This window comes from Formica exsecta, unplaced genomic scaffold (assembly GCF_003651465.1).
Source record: "Formica exsecta isolate Colony F162 unplaced genomic scaffold, ASM365146v1 scaffold231, whole genome shotgun sequence".
NCBI lineage: Eukaryota > Metazoa > Arthropoda > Insecta > Hymenoptera > Formicidae > Formica > Formica exsecta.
Window position 1 is genome coordinate 286,174 of NW_021849598.1, and position 27,286 is coordinate 313,459.

General features: G+C 31.7%; 2 protein-coding genes across 5 annotated transcripts in view; both read left to right on the forward strand.

The window, feature by feature from the left end:
• The window catches only part of LOC115235687 (FMRFamide-related peptides-like), an 8,619-nt gene extending 1,789 nt beyond the window's left edge, over positions 1-6,830 (forward strand). The window contains exons 2-3 of the mRNA XM_029807626.1: positions 1,738-2,126; positions 5,389-6,830. Of these exons, the coding sequence (XP_029663486.1) occupies positions 1,738-2,126; positions 5,389-5,593 (594 nt within the window). The 3' untranslated portion in view covers positions 5,594-6,830. The remainder of the gene's footprint in view (positions 1-1,737; positions 2,127-5,388) is intronic.
• Positions 6,831-9,181: 2,351 nt separating this feature from the next.
• LOC115235686 (transient receptor potential protein) overlaps positions 9,182-27,286 on the forward strand; it is a 28,635-nt gene continuing 10,530 nt past the window's right edge. Inside the window, exons 1-15 of one of the 4 annotated variants that reach the window (XM_029807623.1) lie at positions 9,182-9,758; positions 11,479-11,637; positions 13,285-13,429; positions 13,729-13,824; positions 14,483-14,622; positions 14,883-15,084; positions 15,787-15,957; positions 17,106-17,340; positions 17,421-17,573; positions 17,761-17,906; positions 19,742-19,848; positions 19,927-20,060; positions 20,282-20,405; positions 20,471-20,666; positions 20,817-20,981. In XM_029807623.1, coding sequence (XP_029663483.1) covers positions 11,483-11,637; positions 13,285-13,429; positions 13,729-13,824; positions 14,483-14,622; positions 14,883-15,084; positions 15,787-15,957; positions 17,106-17,340; positions 17,421-17,573; positions 17,761-17,906; positions 19,742-19,848; positions 19,927-20,060; positions 20,282-20,405; positions 20,471-20,666; positions 20,817-20,981 — 2,169 coding nt within the window. In that variant the 5' untranslated portion in view covers positions 9,182-9,758; positions 11,479-11,482. Of the gene's footprint in view, positions 9,759-11,478; positions 11,638-13,284; positions 13,430-13,728; positions 13,825-14,482; positions 14,623-14,882; positions 15,085-15,786; positions 15,958-17,105; positions 17,341-17,420; positions 17,574-17,760; positions 17,907-19,741; positions 19,849-19,926; positions 20,061-20,281; positions 20,406-20,470; positions 20,667-20,816; positions 20,982-27,286 lie in introns of those variants that run through there. The other 3 variants (XM_029807625.1, XM_029807624.1, XR_003884075.1) reach the window with 3 other exon arrangements.

A 27,286-nucleotide genomic window follows, 5' to 3' on the forward strand; every position in this document is an offset into this window, starting at 1 on the left:
ATATTTTAAATATTTATTCAATATATGTTATTTATTAATAATATTTAGAAAAAAGAGATTTCAAAATTTAAAAAATACCGCAAAAGAATAATTCTTAAATATCTATTCTTTTCTAAAAAAAATTTTTTTTTTTTTCTATGAGAAGTCAAAACAAAATGCAATAAATCTTACTTCAAAATGTTGTAATTTCATCCTTTATTGTAAACAATAAGTAAGATTAATGCAATCTTTTAATCTTTGTTACATTATTTATTCATGTTTGCGACTACCCTTCACCGTATCATCTAAATTTATTGAAAAAAATATGACTTCATTAATTTGTCAGGTATCATAGGAAGTCTCTTATTTTTAATCGTGAATTATGTAAAAATTACTGGAGACACACAATTTTTTTTTACGGAAAAGGCTATTGATTCAAGAGTAAGTAAAGAATCCATTATTTATTTCCTTATGCAGCAGATATTGGCGCGTATAACTCGATTAGATATGATAAGCATCTCGGTATCGAGTTATACGGAAAATTGAGTATATTAATATTGACGCAATGTTATTTGAGAAATAGATAAAAATAAATATTAGTTTATTAATTAAAGTATCTGCTCACATCTACATCAATACTTATTTTTTCTAAACAGTGGCAAATGCAGCTTTTTAGCGATACATGTAGCAAAGTCGGTGAGCGACATGATTATGAATGGCAGTCGCGTACAGAATTAATTAAAGTAACGTAAGGCATCGTATTAATCTTGCTCGCTTTGCCGTGATATTGTTAAACAGGATATTAATATGAATAATGAGACGCCAATATAATTTATCGTGACGCACGTTAGACGACACGTCGCTACTGCTGCACTACGCAAACTTAGCTGATCTCGACAAATCAATTACAGATTTATTGAGTGAAGTTACTTAGCAATTATCTACAAGTTTATAATTTAAACCGTTCTTGAGATTATAAACGTAAATATAAAATGATTACGGCTAATGCAGTATATATGTATATACTTTTTGTTTAATATATTTTATTTTAGATATCTCAGATCTTATACATATATATATTCTTGTCAACAAACTTTTTAAATAATTTTATATATTGTGTAGTTACGGTAAAAATTATTGAATTAATATTAAAAATGTTATTTTTGCAACTATGCAAATTCTCTCTGACAGAGACCAAAGATATATTTGTTGAACAAGAGATTTGAAAAATAAAAATTAATTTCTCACTTATTACATTTGCTTCCATTTTTACTTATGCTATTAATGTTCTTTTGTTTTCATTAATAAAAAATTGAAGATTTAAATTGATCAAATCTAAAAGAAATTTACATCATCTTACAACTCGACATCTTTAATATAAAAAGTCTAGAAGAAATAGGATAATAAGAGCAGAGCGCAGTAAATAAATGCACTTACGTAGATGTAAAGATTCTCTTTAATAATAATGAACGTTGTTCGAGATCTCTTAATTTTGATGACAATTCTTCTTATTAATCTGCAGTTGATTTTTCTTTAACAAAAATATCAAAATACCAATAATTTTCGAGTTGACAGTAATTAGAAAACAAAGCTTTCTGCAAATTAAGCTTGAGAAAGCAAATAAATAACAAAATAAAGGAATTTTAATAAAAATTGTTAGTGTAGTATAACGTGTTACTTTATGAATTTTATAGAGGCAAATTGAAATACAATCAGATATATACAACAATTTTGCCGATATGCAATTTTTAATCGTAGATTGCACTCTGGGCTTTTAATGCAATGGCATTCCTCTGCAATTGGATGCTCGTGTCTTCCTCAGTCTTGAAGGACGATAGTAGCCTGAGGATCTTTAAGGAATCGCCGAACGAATTCGAATATGTAGTTAGAAAGCCCGATATGGATGATCGTAAAGAGGATACCGAATCTAAGGAGAGGCGTAGCAACATGGGTTCCTCCTTCATCAGATTCGGACGCGGTCAATCCGCCTTCGATAATTCGGCATTAGATAACGAAATCGATTCAAAGGTCAGCAGGCATCCACGATGGAAATCGCCGGATGTTGTGATCAGATTCGGTCGGTCCGGTTTCAAGACCACAAATGGTGAACAACCCAAACGCGGGAAGAATGATCTTAATTTCATCAGGTATTTGTTTCATTGCATTTTTTATCTCGTAGCTATTAAGAGATGTATTAAACTCTTACTAGAAGTAAATTATGTATATAGAAAAACATTATATGTTATATCATTATATGTCGTATCTGTCGTATTAGACAATGTGTAGGAAATGGTATCAAATGATATTGACTCTGTCATCAGACTAGGTGTATATACTTATTTATAAGAAATTGCGAGCATTGCGAGCAATTTTTATAGCATGCACAAATAACGAGAACGCAGGTGTAGTACGCGTGTGACCTATAAAGTATCGAGATTATTATCATTATTTATCATCAAAATGATGAGTGCGCGAAAGATACGGGGGAAAAGACGCAGGGACAAGACGCATAATACTTGTTTCGTGTCTCGGAAAAGTCTCTAAAGCAGAAAAATGGACGATGACGCAAAAGTATAACGGATTCACCGGAGACCCGTATCTACTCATTGTTGTTTTCTTCTTACGTCATGACATTGGAAAGTTCAGCACACATGTATATATAACACAATCATTTTTCTCAGTTATATTCAATGCATTATCTCGCTTTTATCTAAATTACACCGTGATGCGCTTCGTCAAATGACATCAAAGCAGGAAAAAATACATAAATGAGAAAAAAATGATATAAAGGTTTTTTCACGAGAGTACATCATGTTTCATGTTTTCTTCTTTATATCTTCTCTCTACTTTTAACTCGTATATTTTTCGATATGACATTAGGCTATAGATCGACGAATTTAGTAATGATTATAAATAATAGTATTATATAAGCCTCTCAGAAACTACACAAACCGATCAATTCCATTTTTAATACATTTTTTTAATTTTAGTGCTAAAGAACATGATTAGTGCTCTAGTACTAAAAGTAAAAATGGTATTGATCAGTTTATCTTCTGAGAGGCTTCTCTCTCATATAAGAGAAAAATAGAATTAATATCGTACACTGTTGGAAAATTTGTGTTTTCTTATTAAAAAATATGCCGGTTGAAATATTTGTGTTAAATATTTAATACATTCATGTGTTAATTTAACATAATAAAATCAACATTTTTGTATTAATTGAACTAAAATGTTAAATTATTAAAACAACTGATAAAAGTGTAAAAATAACACAATGTGCATCTATTAGATATGTTTCATATTATTAGTGACAGGATTTACCTGTTAAAATTTACAGAAAAAATGTTGATTTTATTCTATTCAATAGGAATAAAAGTGATTATAGACCGTCAATAACATTTTTCCAAGTTAATTTTATCATTAAAAATATTGATTTTTATATCGATTTTACATAAAATTTATTTCAAATTACTATGAAGTTTGCTTTATAAGAAATTGCGAGCATTGCGAGCAATTTTTATAGCATGCACAAATAACGAGAACGCAGGTGTAGTACGCGTGTGACCTATAAAGTATCGAGATTATTATCATTATTTATCATCAAAATGGTGAGTGCGCGAAAGATACGGGGGAAAAGTATACGCAGGGACAAGACGCATAATACTTGTTTCGTGTCTCGGAAAAGTCTCTAAAGCAGAAAAATGGACGATGACGCAAAAGTATAACGGATTCACCGGAGACCCGTATCTACTCATTGTTGTTTTCTTCTTACGTCATGACATTGGAAAGTTCAGCACACATGTATATATAACACAATCATTTTTCTCAGTTATATTCAATGCATTATCTCGCTTTTATCTAAATTACACCGTGATGCGCTTCGTCAAATGACATCAAAGCAGGAAAAAATACATAAATGAGAAAAAAATGATATAAAGGTTTTTTCACGAGAGTACATCAAGTTTCATGTTTTCTTCTTTATATCTTCTCTCTACTTTTAACTCGTATATTTTTCGATATGACATTAGGCTATAGATCGACGAATTTAGTAATGATTATAAATAATAGTATTATATAAGCCTCTCAGAAACTACACAAACCGATCAATTCCATTTTTAATACATTTTTTTAATTTTAGTGCTAAAGAACATGATTAGTGCTCTAGTACTAAAAGTAAAAATGGTATTGATCAGTTTATCTTCTGAGAGGCTTCTCTCTCATATAAGAGAAAAATAGAATTAATATCGTACACTGTTGGAAAATTTGTGTTTTCTTATTAAAAAATATGCCGGTTGAAATATTTGTGTTAAATATTTAATACATTCATGTGTTAATTTAACATAATAAAATCAACATTTTTGTATTAATTGAACTAAAATGTTAAATTATTAAAACAACTGATAAAAGTGTAAAAATAACACAATGTGCATCTATTAGATATGTTTCATATTATTAGTGACAGGATTTACCTGTTAAAATTTACAGAAAAAATGTTGATTTTATTCTATAATAGCAGTGAGAGTGACTACAGATCGTGAATAACATTTTTCCAATTTAATTTTATCATTAAAAATATGTTGATTTTACAGAAAATTTATTTCAAATTACTATGAAGTTTGCATTAATTTTGTGTTGAAATATTAACATACGAGGATCATTTCATAAGTAATGCACATTGTGGTAACGCCGCGGACTGGATGATGCAATCCCAACAAAACGTTTGGACAGTGTAATGGAGGACTTGAGGAAGCGGTACGTGGCTTAAAAACTTCCATAGTGCGTGTTCATTGTGAATTGACTAGTATTAAAAATGGCCTCTGCAGATGCTTCAGATACTGTGACGTCTGAAGATCAATGATCGTACATTAAGATTGAAACTTTACGTAGCCAAAAATCAAACAGACATTCACAGTGCTTTGCGTGAAGTTTGTGGTGATCAAACAGTATTTCATATTTTGACAAACGATTTGCAAAAAAGAAAAATTTCCGCCCGATGAGTCTCTCACTGCTTGACTGCTGCACAGAAACAGATTCACCTGAACAATGCAACTTTGCTTCAAACCTCACACAAAGCATTATGAATGTTTCTAACACTCATCAATTCGCAATAAACACGCACTATAAAAGTTTTTAAGCAACGCATTGTTTCCTCAAGTCCTTTACTACAACTATCCAAACTATTCAGATCTCGTTGGGATTGCATCATCCAGCCCGCGGCGTTACCACATACTCGTAGTATTAGTGTTACGACCATTTAATATATCCATATTATGTTAAATTAACACAAAAATTTATATGGACCGTTTGCGACATGCGATATATGTTAAATTTAAGTCAAATTTTTAAACAGTGTAATCAGAATATAATCACGATCGAGAAATATAAAGAAATGAATTCCGTTTGAAACAGGTTTGGTCGCAATATACAAATGGTGCCGGCCGATCTCGATATGTCTGCGGTTTGTTCGGCGTTCATGTCAAACGGCGCGATCAGCGATGCGGGGCTTCATCCGGACGTGACAAGGCTGTTTCGTTTTTGCAACAACTTGAACAAGATCACATCCGGTGGGATCAGCTTGGATGCCCTCGAGACCGATTCGAATTATCGCGAATGAACTGGCGCGCTACTCTCGTCCAACTCGTCCGAGGTCCGAGATCGTTCTGTGCAGAGTCACTGTGGATTCGATAGCGGATGTCAACGAGGATCGCAGCATTCCAGTTTATTTAATTGATTTTGGCCACCGCGACCGAAACGCAATTTGGCTTTGACATGACGACCGGATCGCATTACTATCAGTCCGTACCTGTACTTAAGCGAATTTCATCGACTAATTGAACAAACACCAATTTGTTTGCGATATAAATTCCCGCCAGAATCTCTGTTACAAAATTATGAAGAAACAATAAGAGATCCATCCACAGATAGTTTGCTTCTGTTCCTTGTGTTCTTTGCCAATTCAAATTAAGGACGATTATTGGAGAATTCTAATCTTTTTTTTCTATGATGGAACTTGTCGTTACATTCTTTTTTCAAGGAACAGAAATTAAATTGATTAATTTGCAGTAATTTTTGTACAACTTTGTTACATTGCTTATTAACGTTAATATCTAAATTTATTGTCTATTTTATGTTCATATTATGCATATTATACAGCATATTATCGAATAAATCCATTGATAAATAATGAATATTCTTTAATCTCTTCTAGCTGTACGCTAAAAGACTTTTACAAAATTATCAATAAACAAAATGCATTCTATATGCAATCATATAATATATTATTCTGATATATTATTTTTATAATACAATGTTTCACAACAATGAGAAATAGCTATATAATTACTTATTTATTTATAATTCTACCTTGCTTATATGTATTAATTATTGGATTAATATACACATGGTATTTTCAGCTAAAGGATTAGCCGGCCATGCAAGTATTAATCTGTTTTATTTTCAAAAAAATAACAGATGAATATTTACAGCAAACTGATAGCGAATGCAGAGCCGCGAATGTCATACCGGGTATCAGCGCTGTACATCCACCTCTGCCTCACTAACATATTCAATGTACATAGAAATGATTTTTTGACGATTCGTCGTTTTGAAACACCGTCGATGTAATCGCATACAAAAGATTCGTATTGTAATCGTGCACACTTTTTCTGTTGTGTCGGCGCGAATTGCGAATTCGGTTGAATGCAGTAGCGCGCACTAGTATATGTGACTAAAGGTCGTCTAAAGATGTCTAAATTTAAATCACCAAGTGCATAGGCATGGCATGAAAACATAGTTGCGCAGAGAAGCATCAACGGTGATTTTTTTTTGAATTTTTGCTGTTACAAAAAAAATGTTGCTGCACAGTTTGAAAATTTGAGTTAAATTTAACATATATTTCAATACGAAATGAATGCAAACTTCATAGTAATTTGAAATAAATTTTGTGTAAAATCAACATATTTTAATTGATAAAATTAATTTGGAAAAAAAAATATTGACGGTCTGTAGTCACTCTCACATATCTTGTAGAATAAAATCAACATTTTCTCTGTAAATTTTAACAGGTAAATCCTGTCATTAATAATACAGAACGTATCTATTGTGTATTAAAAATATGTGCACATTGTGTTATTTTTATACTTTTGCTTCCTCATAGAGGAAGCTTTGTTTCCGTGACAAAATTTTTTTTCGAGTTTTCTATGCCGTTATTTTAGTTTTTAGTATTTTTTTAGTATTTTAGTTATTTTAGTTATTTATTTTTTTTAGTTATTTTATTTTTTTAGTTATTTTAATAATTTAACATTTGAGTTCAATTAACACATAGCAATATGTTAAATTAATCCATAAATGTGTTGAATTATTAACATACAAATTTTAACCGGCATATTTTTTAACAAGAAAATATAAATTTTTTAACTGTGTGTATTTTATGTTATGGATAATATAACAAACTGTAATAAGAAACAACTATCATTTGTTAAAAAACAATTATTTTATTTTTGGTTTAATATTGTGAAATTTTATTTTTAATGTTAATCTCTACAAAATGGCCTGTGTGTCCAAAAAATTATCTTAATTATACCAATTTTGGTGTAGGGGTTTCTTTCTGCGTAACTACGACCATTTCTGTCAGCTGGTATAGTGATTTATAGTCAGATCATTTAGAGCATCATTTGGCGAGCCGTTTATATCGCCGTGCGTAAATGATTCTATGTCACTTTGTACGCAGTGACGTTTTATATGCGCATTAATGCTCCGTACTACTTCATCTAACCGCATTCGCTGTAGGTCTCGCGTATAAAAAGTAGGATCGATAGTCGATCCAGCTCGAGCCTATATGATAAAGTATTATAAGAATTTGTCACAATGTCAAAATGCATTGTCCCCGATAGCCTATGCCGTTGTTATGATGTATGTAAATTTATTACGTAACTACATATAATTAAAAAGAAACAAAGTGGCTGGATGTGAACTTGTTTCTTGTACAAAACACCTGTCCTATTCTTCTTAAATTAATCGTTGTTTTTTTACAAATCTTGTTAAAAAGAGATCCATTTTCTTTAATAATTTTAACTACATTTTCTTATGCACTTATTCCAATTTTTGGAAAAATATTGTTTACATAATTCACCTATCTCGGTTATTTGATTAAGATTCACAGCTATTAATATCTATGAATAAAAGAGAGGATCTTCGACGCATTTCATAAATGTATTCTGTTGAACACGAGTTGTGATATGCAAAGAGAAATTTATTTATTTATGTTTTAGTGAAAAAGATTTGCATGATTTTCCATTATTCACTCTGACTTTTGCTTCTGAGAAAAACATTAACTCAAAATTGATTATATGTATAAAAAACTCACGTAGATGAAAATTGGTAGTTAATTCTTCTGTATATACACTTCATTTTTCTCGTTTTATCATATATTAATTCAGCTTTTATCCAAATATTATAATAGTTATCTTTGTGCTCTATTTCTTTACACACCATATTTTTATATTTTCTTAATATATTTTTATTATATATTTTTATTAGAGTATAATGTTTTGATTATCATTCTGTTTTTTATATTATATTACATTCGTTTCTATCGTGTATCGCTTACAATTAGTGCTACTATTACACTTTCCTAATTTACTTTCAATTTTGCGTTTTTTTTTCTGTATGCCTCACAAGTAGTTTTTACACCAGAGTAAAATAAAGTTTTTCATCTATTACAATTTTTATTTATCTCTCCCATCTATCATTGCCTTAGAGATAATTGCGATTGCGAACGTCCAACATCACAGGAATGTACCAGTGTACATTCTTGTATGTGTTACAACATATCAAATATATTTTTTCATACTCTAAAAATAAAATTTGTTTTTAATCAAATGAATAATACATTCTATTAATTCTGATTTTTTTTACTTAAATAAATATATACTTTATTTCCAAAAATGTTTTGTTATATTAAATAAATTATTAGTTGCATATAATAAAAATTATGATTTTTCAATTACATTATTTAAAATTTTAATATAACAAAATATTTATATATTTGACGATAAAAAATTATTTATTAAAATAAAGAAAATCTATGTTTTTTAACTAATTCTTTTGCAAGTATTTAAATGAATAATTTTTTTAGATCAAAAGAAATATTTTTGAGATTTAGTACATTTTTTTCAGTGTATATCTCACACATATTCTCATATATTACAGGATATTGTATACATCAATTTCACTCTTTTTCGATTTCTTGAATTGTTACAGATGTAGCACACTAAAAACGAAAGTGACACACGTCTCTGGAAGAGATAAATAATCACACAGGACGAGCGGAAGAGAATAAATTCGCGGCGGCGGGAAATGAAAAATAATGTGCCGGAGCGCGTCGGCGGCATATAAGCTTTGGATTTACTCGTTATTCGCCGTCACGAATCTCTTGCGATCCATTAATCGGGGGGTTAGAGGAAAGAGATCATCTCTCTCTTTTTCTTTCTCTTTCTTCCGATCTCCCCGCCGCGGTGATAACGCCGGTGTCAATGCTGTACAATGCTGGACAATGTGCGACACGGTCACCGCTCTCTCTGTGGTGAGTCTTCCTCTATGCTATTTTCTTTCAATACACGCGACACCTCACCCTGTGCTTAATCCGCGTTCTGAAGATCAGCCTGGCTGATAGCGTCGTAAGGTTTCGCCGAACCACATGCGTAGACGCGATCATACAGTCTAGGTCTAGCATTTCTTGTGCAAGCATGCTAACATTGACGTAGAAAAAGAACCACTCCGTAAGTATATGATACTAGTAATATGTTTTGCAAAAAATGAAAGAAAAGTTGCAACAAGATATTGTCTCTTTATTCACAAACATTTTTCTCTCTACCTTTTTAAAATATAAAAAGATATAAAAGAGCGTATTAATATTTGTTCTAGTTTTGGGGGGTGTTCTGCATAGAAAATCGTATCAGATATCTTTTATTACATATTCTTTTATTTTTTAATATTCGCGCAATTAACAATTGACAATAAGAGGTTATATTAATAAATTAAGTTTTTAAAGAAAATAAGTAAAATTCAAATATTTAATAGTTAATTTTAAATAGAATAGTAAATTTTAAATATTTTGCTTTAGTAGATTCTTTTTATTGAAAATTTTAACTAACTCCGTATTTTATGCGATCAAATCTTATAAACGCTGTTTATTGTTTTATTGTTAGCGGAACTTTATATTAGTAGTTTATAATAAATAGTAATAGCATATTTTTATTTAAAAATCTATGTATATATTTTATAACTATTAACTGCAAAACCTCTTCGAAAATTACTGTCCTAGTTGATCTAAATTTCTTGTAATGTATTTGTGAACGTAGGAAGCCCTATTTTTGCGGTATCATAGCATACATCTGTATCTATCCCGTTTGTATTATTACATCTAGCACAAACTAAAGATTACATATTGTACAACAGATTTCTTGTATTTTATTTTTGTGAGAAAAAATTTTGCGGACGGCTAATCTTTAACTTAGAATGCTTAATCTCTTTTCTTGGCAAACTCTATGTATATAATGGAGTGAACGTTGATAATATGGTAGACTATATTTTATATAACATGTAAATTTTACAATTTTTATAATAATTTTTAATAATTTCTCTGTAATACTAATTTTAAACATTATATTGTATAGGATATCATAATTTTTTATATTAATTTGTAAATTTCATAAATTAACCAATTTTCATAATTTTTATGCTGAAATGTGTACGATATCTATCAAATGTCCTTTTAATTACTATTTTTTTAAATTGATTTAATTAATTTAAGCAAGTAATATCTTCATGCGAAATGTCGGAACAAAAATCATTATTTTGTATCTGTGCCCAATTTTTACCTTTTTTGAACTATATAATTCAGCTTTAAAGCTGAAATTTTATTATATTAACTCTCTGATTTTGCGCACTGTGGGATTATTTACATCACTAAAGTTAAAATTTTTTTCTGTCTTAATATATTAAAAATTTAATTAATTAATAACAGTAATTTAATTATGTTTTATTAAAAATACAAAAAATATAAAAAAGATACTTTCAAAAAGAAAAAAATATTGATTTGGAAAAGAAAACCAAACAGTATTCAATGTAGTTTTCAATATGTAATCATTGAAAAATTAAAATAAAAAACGATTTTTGAATAAAGTAAAAAACTTTACTCAAAACAAATCGCAAAATATATGTATAATTTTGTTATTTCTTTGTTTAATTTTAATTCTATTTTTAATTTAATAATTCATTATTTAAAAAATATTAGTGCCTTAATATTTTCATCGAGGAAAAATCGATTCTAAATCGGTTGAAGAATCTATAGTTGAAGAAACATTCGATTTGTTTGAAGACATTTTGCATAATGTCAGTGTTATAAAAAATTATGGAAATTAGATGAAGTTAGAAAGGAATTTTTATAATTTCGACACTTCGTCCAGTAGTGAATAGCCTTGCGAGAATATGTTACAGAAAAATGAATCCATCGGAATCGCAGCAAGATTTACTCTCAAACGAGGTGAGATCGTATTCAGTGCACTCGTTACAGACGCCTGTCGACTATGTTCTTGGCCCGGTCGAGAAGCATTTCCTGCTCAGCGCGGAACGAGGTGATTGTGCCACTGTCAGAAGGTAATCCTCCGCGTTAATGCACCTGTAAAGATATCCTAGCAAGGCATAAAATAAACTAGGTTTTGTGATAAATCCTGCCCAATTCCGCGATATAGACTGGATTCCACACAATTGAAAAATTTGTTTTCTTGTTAAAAAATATGACGGTTAAAATTTTTGTGTCAAAAATATTTAACACATTTATGTTACACAATTGAAAAATTGATGTTTTCTTGTTAAAAAATATGACGGTTAAAATTTTTGTGTCAAAAATATTTAACACATTTATGTGTTAATTTAACATATTGCTGTTGTATTAATTGAACTCAAATGTTAAATTACATCGTTCAACAAAAAATGATTTTTTCTCGAACACCGGAACAGGACTAGTTGTTTCTTATAGGTTTTTGGATGCTGAACACGAATCCGGTTTCGAAATTGTTTCATCACGTCAGAATTTTGAGAAATTTGCAATTAAAGTTGCAAAAGAGGGCTGTTTTCACAAATTTTGGCATATTATAGCTACAATATGTGACATGCTGGAGAAGTTTTATTACTATCAAAATAAAATATGTTAGTAGGACTTTCAACCCTTAAAAGGAATTTTTGGTGTCGGTTATGGTTAATAAGATATCCATGGTTAAATATGGGATGTATTGCAGAAGTTAGCTGTGACTTAGGTCATTGACGATTTACCAAATTGCTTTCAATTATTATTTAAACTTAAGAGTTTTTTAGGTCACTGAATACGAATCTAATGTCAAAATTGTCAAATTCAAAATGGTGGACTCATTAAGGCGGATGTCAAAACTTAAAAAATGTTTAGATTGCAATGTAAACATTTGAGTTCACCATTTTGAATTTGACAATTTTAACATTAGATTCGTATTCAGCGATCTAGAAAACTCTTAAGTTTAAATAATAATTGACAGCTCTTTGATAAATCATCAATGACCTAGTCACAGCTAACTTCTGCAATACATCCCATTTAACTATGGATATCTTATTAACCATAACCGACACCAAAAATTCATTTTGAGGATTGAAAGTCCTAATAACATACTTTATTTTGATTGTAATAAAACTTCTCCAGCATGTCACATATTATAGCTATAATATGACAGAGTTCGTGAAAATAGCTCTTTTTTGCAACTTTAATTGCAAATTTTTTAAGATTCTGACGTGATGGAGCAATTTCGAAACCGGATTCGTGTTCAGCGTCTAAAAACCTATAAGAAACGACTAGCTCCGTTTCGCACGCACGCACGCACACACACACACGTACACACACACGTAGACACGCACACACACACGCACACATACACACGCACACGCACACGTAGACATACACACGCACACGCACACGTAGACATACACACACACGTACACGTACACACACACGTACACAGATTGTTTTTATTGAGAAAAGATCATTTTTAAATTGTTCAAAGAAGTTTCGATTATAAAAATATCTGATGATTTTCTGATAAATATATATTTTAATTTAAGAAATTATAAGTTTAGAAGAAATGTTACAAAGAAAGATCTTTTTTTATAATCAGACCTCCACAGTTATTGCCAATACCTCTTTATAGGTATAATTCTTATACGGCGAAAATATCATTTTGACGACAAAAAATACTGATTATCGTATAATTTATTAAATAGGTTAATTGAGGAGAACAAGGATCATCCCGAATTATTAAATATTAATTGCGTCGATCCGCTAAATCGATCAGCACTGATAGCCGCTATCGAAAACGAGAATATCGAGCTGATTAAGCTATTGCTTGAATTGGGAATCGAAGTAAAGGTAAGTATCGTGGGGTCGAAACCGCACGATGTCTCTCATGAAAATCATGCGACTGCCGCTCCCCTAATTATTGCGAATAATGCGTGTTAAGCTGATATACCGTAATCGATGTCTACCGGGATACGCTAACTGCAGTTCCGTGCATATGTTCGATGTTTTGGGTCACGCTGTACATTAAACGATGTAACGGTCACTATACGTGACAATATTATAAACTATCTGCATTACATAGTATCTCCACAAGCTCTATATGCTTAAGAGCGTAAAACACTTAAAACCATAATTTGCGCATCTTTCAGGATGCACTTTTGCATGCTATTAAAGAGGAATATGTGGAAGCGGTGGAGGTCTTACTGGAATGGGAGGAAAGAATACACAAGCCAGGACAGCCTTACGTGAGTCTTAATGCAATCTTAATTAATTTTGACATCAATATAATGTACCTTTGTCAATAGAAATTGTTTTTCGATATAAATAAATAGTGAATATTTAGTGAAAAATGATTTATAATCTATGACAAATATTCAAGCCTCCAAAATTCATTTAACTTTCCTTAAAATGTTCTTGAACTCAAAAATTTAAGATTCTTATTATTTTTAGATCTACATATTTTAAAATTTAAAGAGTAAAATCATCTTTCAATTATCAAAAATTGTGCTCCTAAAAACAATTAAATTTCTTTCTTGATAAATGTTATAATTTTTATAATTAATACCTATTTTAAATAAAATAACATTTAATTAATTTTACACATATTTTATTTTGTTTTATATTATTTTTAAAATATGTATACATCAATTATAAAACAACTGCGTTTTATTCGAAAAAAATTTATTTTTCATCTTTAAAAAGTTTATTGTTTTAAAATAACTTTAATATAAGCAAAACACAGGATGCAGTTTTTCTATCTACAATATTTAATAATTTTAATTTTATATAAGAAAAACAAAACAATTATGATTCAACTAACATTTTTTTATGTTATAATCATCACTTTTAATAGATTAATCGTAATCGTGAAATGAGAAACGGTATATCTACGTCTTATTTCAGAGCTGGGAAGTCGCGGATGCGTCATCGAATTTTACACCTGATATAACACCATTGATCTTGGCAGCTCATAAAAATAATTATGAGATATTAAAACTACTTTTAGATCGCGGTGCAACTCTTCCAATACCTCACGATGCTAGGTATACAAAGAAGAATAAATTATTTTAAAATAGCATTCTCCAATTTATCATTTTAACATTTATTTTTATTTTAAAAATATAAATACCTAATAATTTGAACAATTATTTATCTTTAAGAGTTTTCTTTTTTTAAGTTTATAATTATTTATTAATAATAAAAAATGTCAACTTAATAATAAATTATTTTTTTATATTCACTATTAGTCAAATAAGATTATGTTAGAGAAGAAAGGAAGCAATGTTGTAATTTTTTATTGCAGATGCGGTTGCGATGAATGCGTCACTTCCAGCGAACAAGATTCACTTCGACACTCGCAATCTCGAATAAACGCATACCGCGCGCTTACCTCGTCATCTTTAATCGCGCTTTCGTCAAAAGACCCACTTTTGACGGCCTTCGAGCTTTCATGGGAACTACGTCGCCTCAGCAGGATGGAGCAAGAATTTCGCTCTCAATACAACGTACTTAATTTAACGAACGTCCTTCTCCTCTTCCTCCTCCTTCTCTTTCTCCTCCTTTCCCTCTTTTTTCCTCCTCGAGTTACTTGAACTCTTCCAAATGATCAGCGCACAATTGAAATATATATCTTGCTCAAGTTTTTGATAATATGTACACAATATACATGCAATGGTCTTTTAATATGCAAACGGAATTTCAGGGCACGATTACGATAACTGTGGCCCCCTATTTGAAAGGTCGTTTCTGAAGACATTTTTGTCGGAAATTCCTTTTACTATTTTTCCCGTGTTCCTCGTCAAAAATGTCTTCAGAAACGACCTTTCAAATAGAGGGCCACAATTATCGTAATCACCCCAATTTCAATAATAAATTTAACAAAAATTTATATAAAAATTTGTTGACCTTAGTTAAAAAAAATTAATTGTTGAAAATCATCATCATTAAAATTATCGCGCACAATGCGAAGATTATTGAATGATAAAAACAAATGCAATTTGGAAACAAAGTTAAAGTTATATTGTTTTACTTATTTTCGTATGTTGAATTTAAACGCATAAACATATTCCGTTTGTGAAGTAATAAAACAAATGATTCAATTTAGTAAGTTTAACTTAGAAATTTTCTTACGAATACAATTCTGTATTTTTTAAAAAATAATTAATATAATAATTACCATATAAAACAATGACTATATTGACCGCCAGGAGATGCGGGAACTGACGCAACAATTTTCAACTGCTCTACTGGATCACGCGCGTACATCTTACGAATTGGAAATAATGTTGAATTACAACCCAACTGGAGAAAATTGGGACCCTGGGGAGAGACAGACTTTGGACCGACTCAAACTGGCTATTAAATATAAACAGAAGCAAGTATGTGTACTCCGAAATACTTTTTATATAATAATTTTTTATATGTATACTTATATCTCTTTATACGAGATATGTAAAATATAAAAAAAAGTAAAACAAATTTGATAATCGTAGCAGTTTAAAAATATATAAAAATAAAATAAGAATGTATATTATTCTATACAGAAATTATTTTTTATTATATAAAATTAAACTGTTATATATACGAATTATTGTTCTACACAGTTATTGATTTTCATAAACATTTATGATTTACGTTTTTTTGCCGAAGTTTGTCGCTCACCCAAATGTACAACGTCAAAAATGTCTTCAGAAACGACCTTTCAAATAGGGGGCCACAGTTATCGTAATCACCCCAATTTCAGTAATAAATTTAACAAAAATTTATATAAAAATTTGTTGACCTTAGTTAAAAAAAATTAATTGTTGAAAATCATCATCATTGAAATTATCGCGCACAATGCGAAGATTATTGAATGATAAAAACAAATGCAATTTGGAAACAAAGTTAAAGTTATATTGTTTTACTTATTTTCGTATGTTGAATTTAAACGCATAAACATATTCCGTTTGTGAAGTAATAAAACAAATGATTCAATTTAGTAAGTTTAACTTAGAAATTTTCTTACGAATACAATTCTGTATTTTTTAAAAAATAATTAATATAATAATTACCATATAAAACAATGACTATATTGACCGCCAGGAGATGCGGGAACTGACGCAACAATTTTCAACTGCTCTACTGGATCACGCGCGTACATCTTACGAATTGGAAATAATGTTGAATTACAACCCAACTGGAGAAAATTGGGACCCTGGGGAGAGACAGACTTTGGACCGACTCAAACTGGCTATTAAATATAAACAGAAGCAAGTATGTGTACTCCGAAATACTTTTTATATAATAATTTTTTATATGTATACTTATATCTCTTTATACGAGATATGTAAAATATAAAAAAAAGTAAAACAAATTTGATAATCGTAGCAGTTTAAAAATATATAAAAATAAAATAAGAATGTATATTATTCTATACAGAAATTATTTTTTATTATATAAAATTAAACTGTTATATATACGAATTATTGTTCTACACAGTTATTGATTTTCATAAACATTTATGATTTACGTTTTTTTGCCGAAGTTTGTCGCTCACCCAAATGTACAACAATTATTGGCCGCTATTTGGTACGACGGTCTTCCGGGATTTAGGAGAAAAAGCATGATAGCACAATTGCTGGAAGTTGGCAAACTCGGAGCAATGTTTCCGGTTTACAGCACTATTTATATGATAGCACCTACTTCGCAGATGGGATTATTTATGAAGAAGCCATTTGTCAAATTTATATGCCATTCCGCATCATACGCTTTTTTCCTAAGTTAGATCGATTACGCTTTACATTCTTCTATGTCTTAAAGTGACTTAATTAATTTTATTAACGGTATCTGGTTCTCGCAGTGCTTCTTGGTATGGCATCCCAAAGAGTTGAATATCTCTTGATTGAATTATTTGGAAACGCATGGATGCGAGAGATACTTGCTGGCTGGAAAAAACGAGAACGCGGTTGTATCTCTGGTTTCGTCGAAACAGGCGTAGTCATCTATGTGATAAGTAAATACGGCTATATAAATTGTAATATTTAATAATCATTAATTATTTTTAGCACAATAGAGAGAAAATGATAGATACAGATTATTGCCGATAAATTTGCTAAATATCTTTGGCAGATATATCTACGATTATTTTCTTTCTATTTTTGATAGAATTCATTCTTTCTCTTTTTCTCTCTTCCTCGTAGGCTTGATTATCGGCGAGATTAAGTCTTTATGGGCGGACGGATTGATTGAATATATATCGGATCTATGGAATATTGTGGATTTTATTCAAAATACCTTTTATGTAATCTGGATAAGTTTACGTATCACGGCTTGGTGGATAGTTCAGGTAGATTTTATTATACAAGTAAATATCAAAAATATACAAAATAAAAATAAACATGATGCGCAATCCGATAAAATTAATCGAAAGTTGAATAATTAATTCCAAAACTGAATATATGATAAGATGTCCAAAAAAAGTGATTATGATACAAGCCCAACGAGCAACTCTTTAGTTTTTTTTCCTCGTGTTTAATCATTTTCTTCAAAAAATTACGCATTTGATTAATACCACAATATTTATGCTATATTTTTTAATTGTGTATTTTCCGCGAGAAAAAATTTAAACAATTTATCGCTTCTTGTCGATTATATCGCAATGTAGTGAATATCAGGTGCTTTCCATTTAGTGACTCAAGTCGACACAAGTATCATTCTATCTTTGTTGTTCACTGGTATTGAAAGAAGATAGAATGATACTTGTGTCGACTTGAGTCACTAAATGGAAAGCACCTGATATTCACTACATTGCGATATAATCGACAAGAAGCGATAAATTGTTTAAATTTTTTCTCGCGGAAAAATACACAATTAAAAAATATAGCATAAATATTGTGGTATTAATCAAATGCGTAATTTTTTGAAGAAAATGATTAAACACGAGGAAAAAAACTAAAGAGTTGCTCGTTGGGCTTATATCATAATCACTTTTTTTGGACATCTTATCATATATTCAGTTTTGGAATTAATTATTCAACTTTCGATTAATTTTATCGGATTGCGCATCATGTTTATTTTTATTTTGTATATTTTTGATATTTACTTGTATAATAAAATCTACCTGAACTATCCACCAAGCCGTGATACGTAAACTTATCCAGATTACATAAAAGGTATTTTGAATAAAATCCACAATATTCCATAGATCCGATATATATTCAATCAATCCGTCCGCCCATAAAGACTTAATCTCGCCGATAATCAAGCCTACGAGGAAGAGAGAAAAAGAGAAAGAATGAATTCTATCAAAAATAGAAAGAAAATAATCGTAGATATATCTGCCAAAGATATTTAGCAAATTTATCGGCAATAATCTGTATCTATCATTTTCTCTCTATTGTGCTAAAAATAATTAATGATTATTAAATATTACAATTTATATAGCCGTATTTACTTATCACATAGATGACTACGCCTGTTTCGACGAAACCAGAGATACAACCGCGTTCTCGTTTTTTCCAGCCAGCAAGTATCTCTCGCATCCATGCGTTTCCAAATAATTCAATCAAGAGATATTCAACTCTTTGGGATGCCATACCAAGAAGCACTGCGAGAACCAGATACCGTTAATAAAATTAATTAAGTCACTTTAAGACATAGAAGAATGTAAAGCGTAATCGATCTAACTTAGGAAAAAAGCGTATGATGCGGAATGGCATATAAATTTGACAAATGGCTTCTTCATAAATAATCCCATCTGCGAAGTAGGTGCTATCATATAAATAGTGCTGTAAACCGGAAACATTGCTCCGAGTTTGCCAACTTCCAGCAATTGTGCTATCATGCTTTTTCTCCTAAATCCCGGAAGACCGTCGTACCAAATAGCGGCCAATAATTGTTGTACATTTGGGTGAGCGACAAACTTCGGCAAAAAAACGTAAATCATAAATGTTTATGAAAATCAATAACTGTGTAGAACAATAATTCGTATATATAACAGTTTAATTTTATATAATAAAAAATAATTTCTGTATAGAATAATATACATTCTTATTTTATTTTTATATATTTTTAAACTGCTACGATTATCAAATTTGTTTTACTTTTTTTTATATTTTACATATCTCGTATATATATATATATATATATATACACGATTAATATAATTATTTTATAAAATAGACAGAATATTGGAGTGGCTTAGACCCTTGGTATCCGAGAGATCAATGGCATGCATTCGATCCGATGCTTCTTTCGGAGGGAGCGTTTGCAGCTGGAATGATTTTCAGGTGACTCTCAATCGAACGTTTAGGAGATATTTCTTTCATCGACTAACATCTCATATATGCATGGGTGCGCTGTTTCAGCTTTTTAAAACTCGTTCATATATTCAGCGTGAATCCTCATCTCGGGCCACTCCAGATTTCCCTCGGGAGAATGATAATAGACATTATCAAGTTCTTTTTCATCTACACCCTCGTACTATTTGCCTTTGGTTGCGGTGAGTAACACGCCGTCCGATTACTCTTTCATACGCGGAGCGCTTTGTTTTGTTTTTCTTCACGCGTACTAATTAAAAAATCATCCCACTTTTATTTTTCTATCATAATTTTTAATTTTTTCTTTTTTTTTTCATTGATACAAAGTAGGATATTGTGCCGCGCATTGTAATTGCAAAACAGAACAACAATTTGCATTTTAAATTCGTACGTTTTGTTTTAGGTATGAATCAACTGATGTGGTATTATGCAGATTTGGAGAAAATGAAATGTTATCATGCGTCTGACGAGGTTCCGGATTTTGATAATCAAGAGAAAGCTTGTTCTATATGGAGAAGATTCGCTAAGTATGAAGATAAACTAAATATAGTCCTCTGGAGAAAAGTTTATAAACTTTAATTGGTATTTTCAGCCTGTTCGAGACGTCGCAGTCTCTCTTCTGGGCAAGTTTTGGCATGATCGATTTGATGTCGTTCGATTTAACGGGCATTAAAAGTTTTACACGATTCTGGGCACTCCTTATGTTTGGTTCTTATTCCGTGATAAACGTCATAGTGCTATTGAATATGCTGATTGCTATGATGTCTAATTCTTATCAAATTATTTCGGTAAACAACAATTTTTTTTAAGATATTAAAAATGCCCCGCGATAAATTTCTATAAGAATATTGTTCGATCTAACATACATAAAAGTCTCATGAAATGCAAATTTATATTTCACATTATTATTAACGTACTCGCATATTGTATATTTTTAGGAAAGATCTGACACAGAGTGGAAATTTGCCAGAAGCCACTTGTGGATGAGTTACTTTGAGGATGGTGATACTGTACCACCACCATTTAATATGATCCCGACGAATAAAACCTTTAAAAAGCTACTAAAATATGGAGGAACCGGTCGTTCCACAAGATCTTTTATCGTAAGTTATTTTTTATGTATTTCTTATGTCTTATTCCATGTAAAACGCGATATGTAGTAGCAATTTGTGTAGAGTTTACAAATATAATATATTCTAAAAGGAGCCGCTCTAGATTATTAATTGCACGATAAATTGATACGTGTAGTTAGGAAAGGACATTTAAAATCGCATTGGGAGAAATGTTATTTCCGGGGCCCTTCAATTTGATAGGTGCATTTGATAGATTTTTTATTGAGAAAAAGAATGCCGCAAACGACAATGCGTTACGATCAATAGTTTTCGAGATATCTTAAAAAATATATGATAATTGTGCATAAAGTGGGCAACCTCACGGATAATGTTGATCTTGACATATGTTGTCAAGGTCATGACCTTGAATAACATCCAAAAGGATTTAGTTGTTGATGTTTATTCAAGAGTTATTTATACCATATGATATAATTTTAATGAACGGTTAAATACGTGTATATTTTTTAGTAATAATTCACTCCTGGGACATAGGTTTGGTTTAGGTTATATCTTCCGGAAGTGGAGCCCCCCCGTAGGGGAGGCGGAACCCACTGCGTCTACGCAAGGAATTTTTGTTTTATTAAAAAAAAATTTATTGATTTTACAATATTTTAATACAGCAAATTTTTTATGATCGTAGCGCATTGTGGTTTGCGGTATTCTTTTTGTCGGTAAAAAATCTATCAAATGCACCTATGAAATTGAGGGGCCCCGGAATTAACATTCTTGCCATCGCATTAGTTGTGTTTCTTCAAAATCACAATACGAATAATAATATGCATACACTAAAAACAACATTTTTTTAAATCAAATAAATATATTTTGTTAATTTTGACTTCTTTTACTTAAGTAAATATATATTTTAATTCCAAAAATGTTATGTCATATTAAATAAATTATTATTTGCATATAATAAAAATTATGATTTCTCACTTACATTATTTAAAATTTTAATATAACAAAATATTTATATATTTGACGATAACAAATTATTTATTAAAATAAAAAAAACCTATGTTTTTGAAACAAGCAGCAAAAATTAAAAGATGTTTTTTTTAAGGAAGTAATTTAGTAATAAAGATAAAAAAAAAATTTTTTTTTTTATTTGCAAATGAAATTATATTTTGCTTTTATTTTATATTTTACTAATTCAAATATATTCGCTGTTTGATTGAAATAATTAATTCTTCTTCGCAAGTATTTAAATAATTAATTCTTTCCAATAAAAAAAATTTTTTTGTATTTAGCATATTTTTTTCAATGTATCGATATATGCTTTTTCGCTTATTTATTCATCACATTATAGTATTTTTTTCATGCGATATAACATGATTAACATGACGTTTCGCAATATTTATCTAAAATCCTACTTAAGTTTGGTAGACTGCTTAGATATACGATATTATAGTCTGGATCTGTCAACTTTTTATCAAAGACGCCAAAACATTTTCCTCTCTCCAAGTTCGTCTCGTGATCAGAGATCTTCTATCACGTCCATTTGCTCTTGTAAGAATTCATTCTCCAAAAAATCCATGAAATTTGCGTTGTGCATCCTGTGCGAAGCAATCCTGTACAATTCGAAATGTCTGGTTCACTTCTTCTCCAGTTGCACCGTCTTCGTCAAAGCGTCTTTCACGATGTTCAAGTCTCTTTTAATCGGCACCTAAATATCAGTCAGTACCATATCGCCACCTCGCTTATTTTGATAACTCAGAAACACTTCATGGTATGCTAGCGTTTCTTGTCCGAAACTACGTTCTTGAAGTACTCGTAGAGGCCCGGTAACCGGTAACGCGACGTCACTTATGTCAAAGTAGCATGCCATAAACAGGTGGACAAAATGTATAAGTTGCAAATTAATCTGCTTGTTGATTCCTCGCACTCCTCGTTAAAGTTTCGTTAAAGCTTATTAGGCTTCAAGATATTCTCGATGATTTGCCATTGCCTTCCAAGAAATGGCGATCGAATAGATTCGATGTTTCTAAGATTATATAAAGGAAGATTAAGTCACATATTGAATCTATGTATACTCTTGCGCAACCCATGATGCATTGTGAAAGGCCGCGAGAGCCAATAACAGTCTACCTTATTTAGCATCTCTTTTCAATAGCGACATCGATTCTTTGCATTGCATTAGTGCCGGTCTACAATAGGTGATTTAAGCCTTAAGCCTTAAGAAATTGACCAATCACAATCAAGTATGAGAAGAATACTTAAATCACCTATTGTAGACCGGCACTTATGTGTTGCAAAGAGGTCGTCACTTAACCTTTCTTTATATAACCTTAAGGGCAGGAACACATAAAAAAACTTAAGCAGTAAAACTGAAGACGAAAACGAATTGACCAATCACGATCGAACAGTAAGGCAGCCAAATTGAAACGTAAGCAACGCTGAAAATTTCGTATGGATGAAATTCTTAAGTCTTAAATCTTACTGCTTAAGTTTTTTTATGTGCCTGGGCCCTTAGATGTTTCTGGTTAAATTTGGATCCAGATCCTTCGGCACAAAGAGTAGACGCACAACTCTCTGCGCCACAATCGCACACTCTCTAGTATTGACTTTTTATTAATTCTATTAAATATTTTTAAATATTACAAGCTTTTTTATTTATATTTCTACTTCAGGGACTAGCAAACCTGTCCACGCAAGCTCTTGACTTTTCCCTCTATCAATCCAATACCGGGGAAGTCATGTCCTAACCTCAAATCCTACCCACTCTCTCCAAATCCTATACATCCCCCCCCCCCCCCCCCAACCCCCTACCAACGCGCATGGCCAGTGTGGTATGTGTATGGCCAAATACCCCATATGAAATGCCTCATAAAAATCAGAAACGGCCCTCAGTCCCCGGCGGCTCAAAGATCTCTGACTATGGTAGCGGTCAAACAGGATTCAGAGCAGAGGGTGCTAAGAATCTCCGGGTTCGACCAGGCTACCAAAAAAGACGACAATTATACATGGCCTCCTACAATGCCAGAACCCTACTATCTGAACAAAAAGCAACAGAATTGGAAGAAAAGCTTAAGCACATAAAATGGAATGTTGTAGGCTTAAATGAAGTGCGGAGAAGAGGAGAAAACCAACTAACCCTTAAATCCGGCCATCTATTCCACTATAAAGGAGGAAAAGACACATCGATGGGGGAAGTAGGATTTATCATTCACAAGAAACAGATACCAAACGTAACAGAAATTAAAACCGTGTGCCCAAGAGTGATATATCTAGTCTTGAGGTTAAACTCCAGATACAGCATTAAGGTCATTCAGGCGTACGCTCCAACGTCAGATTCTGAAGAGGATGAGTTGGAGCTCTTCTACGACAATATTGATGAAGCCTTACAGTAGCGACCAGCACACTACACATTAATAATGAGCGACTTCAATGCAAAGCTGGAAGAAAAACAGGATGAATCTGAAAGCTCTAGTGGAGACTATGGCATTTGAGAAAGAAATGAACGAGGAAGTAGACTATTGAACTACTTACAATAAAATCGCTTTTATGCAATGAACTTCTTCTTTAACAAAAAGCCATAGCGTAAATGGACTTGGATGAGCCCAGATGGCAACACAAAAAACGAGATAGATTTTGTCATCGTAGATAAGAAAGAAATTGTGCAAGATGTGACAGTATTAAATAGGGTTTCAACGGGAAATAACTATCAAATGATAAGGACAAAACTAGCTATAAACATTAAAAGAGAAAGAAAGAAACTAATATCCAAAACAAGTTCTAATAAATGGATATCTCATGAAAACCTGGAACTATACCAGAATAAAATCGAAGAAAACTTAACACGAGTCTTAAAAGAGAAAAATGTAGGCATAGAAAAGTTAAACACAAAAATAACAGATGTAATAAAGAAGGCAGAAGAAAAACATTGTCCAAAAAACAGTAAAAAAGAGGAGAAGCTAAGTGCAAACACCAAAAAACTTATGGAAGAGAGAAGAGAAATGAAAGATAAGTACGGAGAAAATATCACAGCTTTGAGGAAACTGAGCAAGAAAATCTCCAAATCTATAAGAACCGATGTACGAAAATTTAACACAGAAATGATTACAAATGTAATAGAAAACAACAAGAGTCTGAAAGTGCTTAGACGGAAAATATCTGAAGAAAATAAGAATATATGTAGATTAAGAAACAGGCAAGAGAAAACAACCACAAGCAAGAAAGAGATGCACAAAATAGTGGAACATTTCTGTGCAGAGTTATACAAAAAAGACGGAAACAGCTGTGAAAACACCAGACTTCCTAAAATCTTAAATCAAGGCTCTGAAGATCTCCCGGAGGTACCTCTAAACGAAATAAGTAAAGCACTTTCTGAAATAAAGAACAAGTCCCCAGGCGAAGACAAGATAGTTATTGAGGCTATTAAAGCGGGAGGAGTGAAGATTTTGAAGGCCCTTAAACTCTTGTTCGATGAATGCCTACTAAAAGGAACCACACCCTCACAGTGGAACAACGCAGTTATCATTCTTCTGCATAAAAAAGGAGATATCACAGATATTGGAAACTACAGGCCTATAAGTCTGCTCTCCCATATTTACAAACTGTTTACGAAGATCATTATAAATAGAGCTCCAAATTAGAACTGTAGTAGCCATGCGAACAGGCTGGCTTTAGATCGAACTACGGCACGAACGGCTATCTCCAGACTCTGAAAAGCCTAATAGAGAAAACAGTGGAGTACAACAAACCTTAAGTCTTGGTGTTTGTGGACTACGAAAAAGCCTTTAATACTATAAGCCAACAGAAAATGTTAGAAGCACTAACAGACTGTAGAATAGATCACCGTTATACCATGCTAATCAAACACATATACCAAAACGCTACAGCATGCGTCAGGTTACATGAAAACACCAACAACTTCCGAATAGGAAGAATCGTTCGTTAAGGCGATACCATTTCCCCGAAACTATTTACCACTGTACTTCAATACATGTGCAAGCAGATCGAGTGGGAGGATCTAGGCCTGAATATAAACGGTGAAAACTTATGCTATTTAAGATTCGCGGATGACATAGTCGTAATAACCGACTGCATAAACAAAGCCACTAAAATGCTGGGAAGATTAAACGTAGCCTCCCAAAATATAGGCCTAAGAATCAATACTGCGAAAGCACAAATAATGACAAACCTAGTTATTGGTGGGGATGTATACATATATCGACGACAAACAGGTAGAGGCAACTACGTCCTACATCTTCTTCTTTCTTTTATGGCTGGTTGGGCATTAGTCGCCCATACACCATTGTTTCTTATGGGTTTGTGAAAAATAAGCAAAATTCCTCTTAAGAGAGGAGGAGTCCAAAAAAAAGTCCAGACAAAGGACATACGCAGCACGCAAAAACACGTCCGAACCCGACACGTTGTCAGTCGGAACTGACTACGTCCTACAAGTATCTGGATCACGAATTACGCATTAGCAGAGACAACCAAACGTGTGAGCTCACTAGGAGAATAGGTTTGACATGGGCAGCCTTTGGCAACTTGAAGTATATCTTCAAATTGGAAATACCAATTTGCCTGAAAAGAAAGGTTTTCAATTAGTGTGTCTTGCCCGTTCTAATATATGGCTCAGAAACCCTAACTTTAACCAAGAAGATGTTAAACAAGATAAGGGTAACACAGAGCGCAATGGAGAGATCTATGCTGGGATTGTCCCGGAGAGATAGAGTGTCAAATGAGGAAATACGAAGAACAGGTTTGATCGATGCTGTGAAAAAGATAGCTATTTCAAAATGGAACTGGGCGGGATACATTGCGAGAATCTCCGATGAAAGATGGACCAGAAAAATCATAGAGTGGAGACCACGACATGAAGCTTTCAGAAGTAGGGGACGTCCACCAACAAGATGGCACGACGACTTGAGGCGCATACACACCAACTGGATGCAGGTCGCGCAGGATAGGCAATTATGGAAACATTCACGGGAGGCTTATGTCCAGCAGTGGATTTTAATATTAGATAATTAATATATATATATATAAAACGGCACAAACTTTCCGTTTAACCCAATATATATGCAGGATGTATCCTAAAAAGTGGGAAGTATTGCAATGAGAGATTCAGGACACAAAAATAAGAGAAAAAATTCATATAAACATATGTCTGATATGACCGTGTTTTCAAGTTATAACTTGTTTTATTTTTCCACAGAATTAAGATAATTACGGTTACAGGAAGTGCTCAAAATGACTACCTCTAACTTGAATACAGGCTTCAACACGTCTCATCATAAATTGTCTGACTTTTTCAAAAATTCCGGGTATTGCTTGAATTTCTCGGCAAG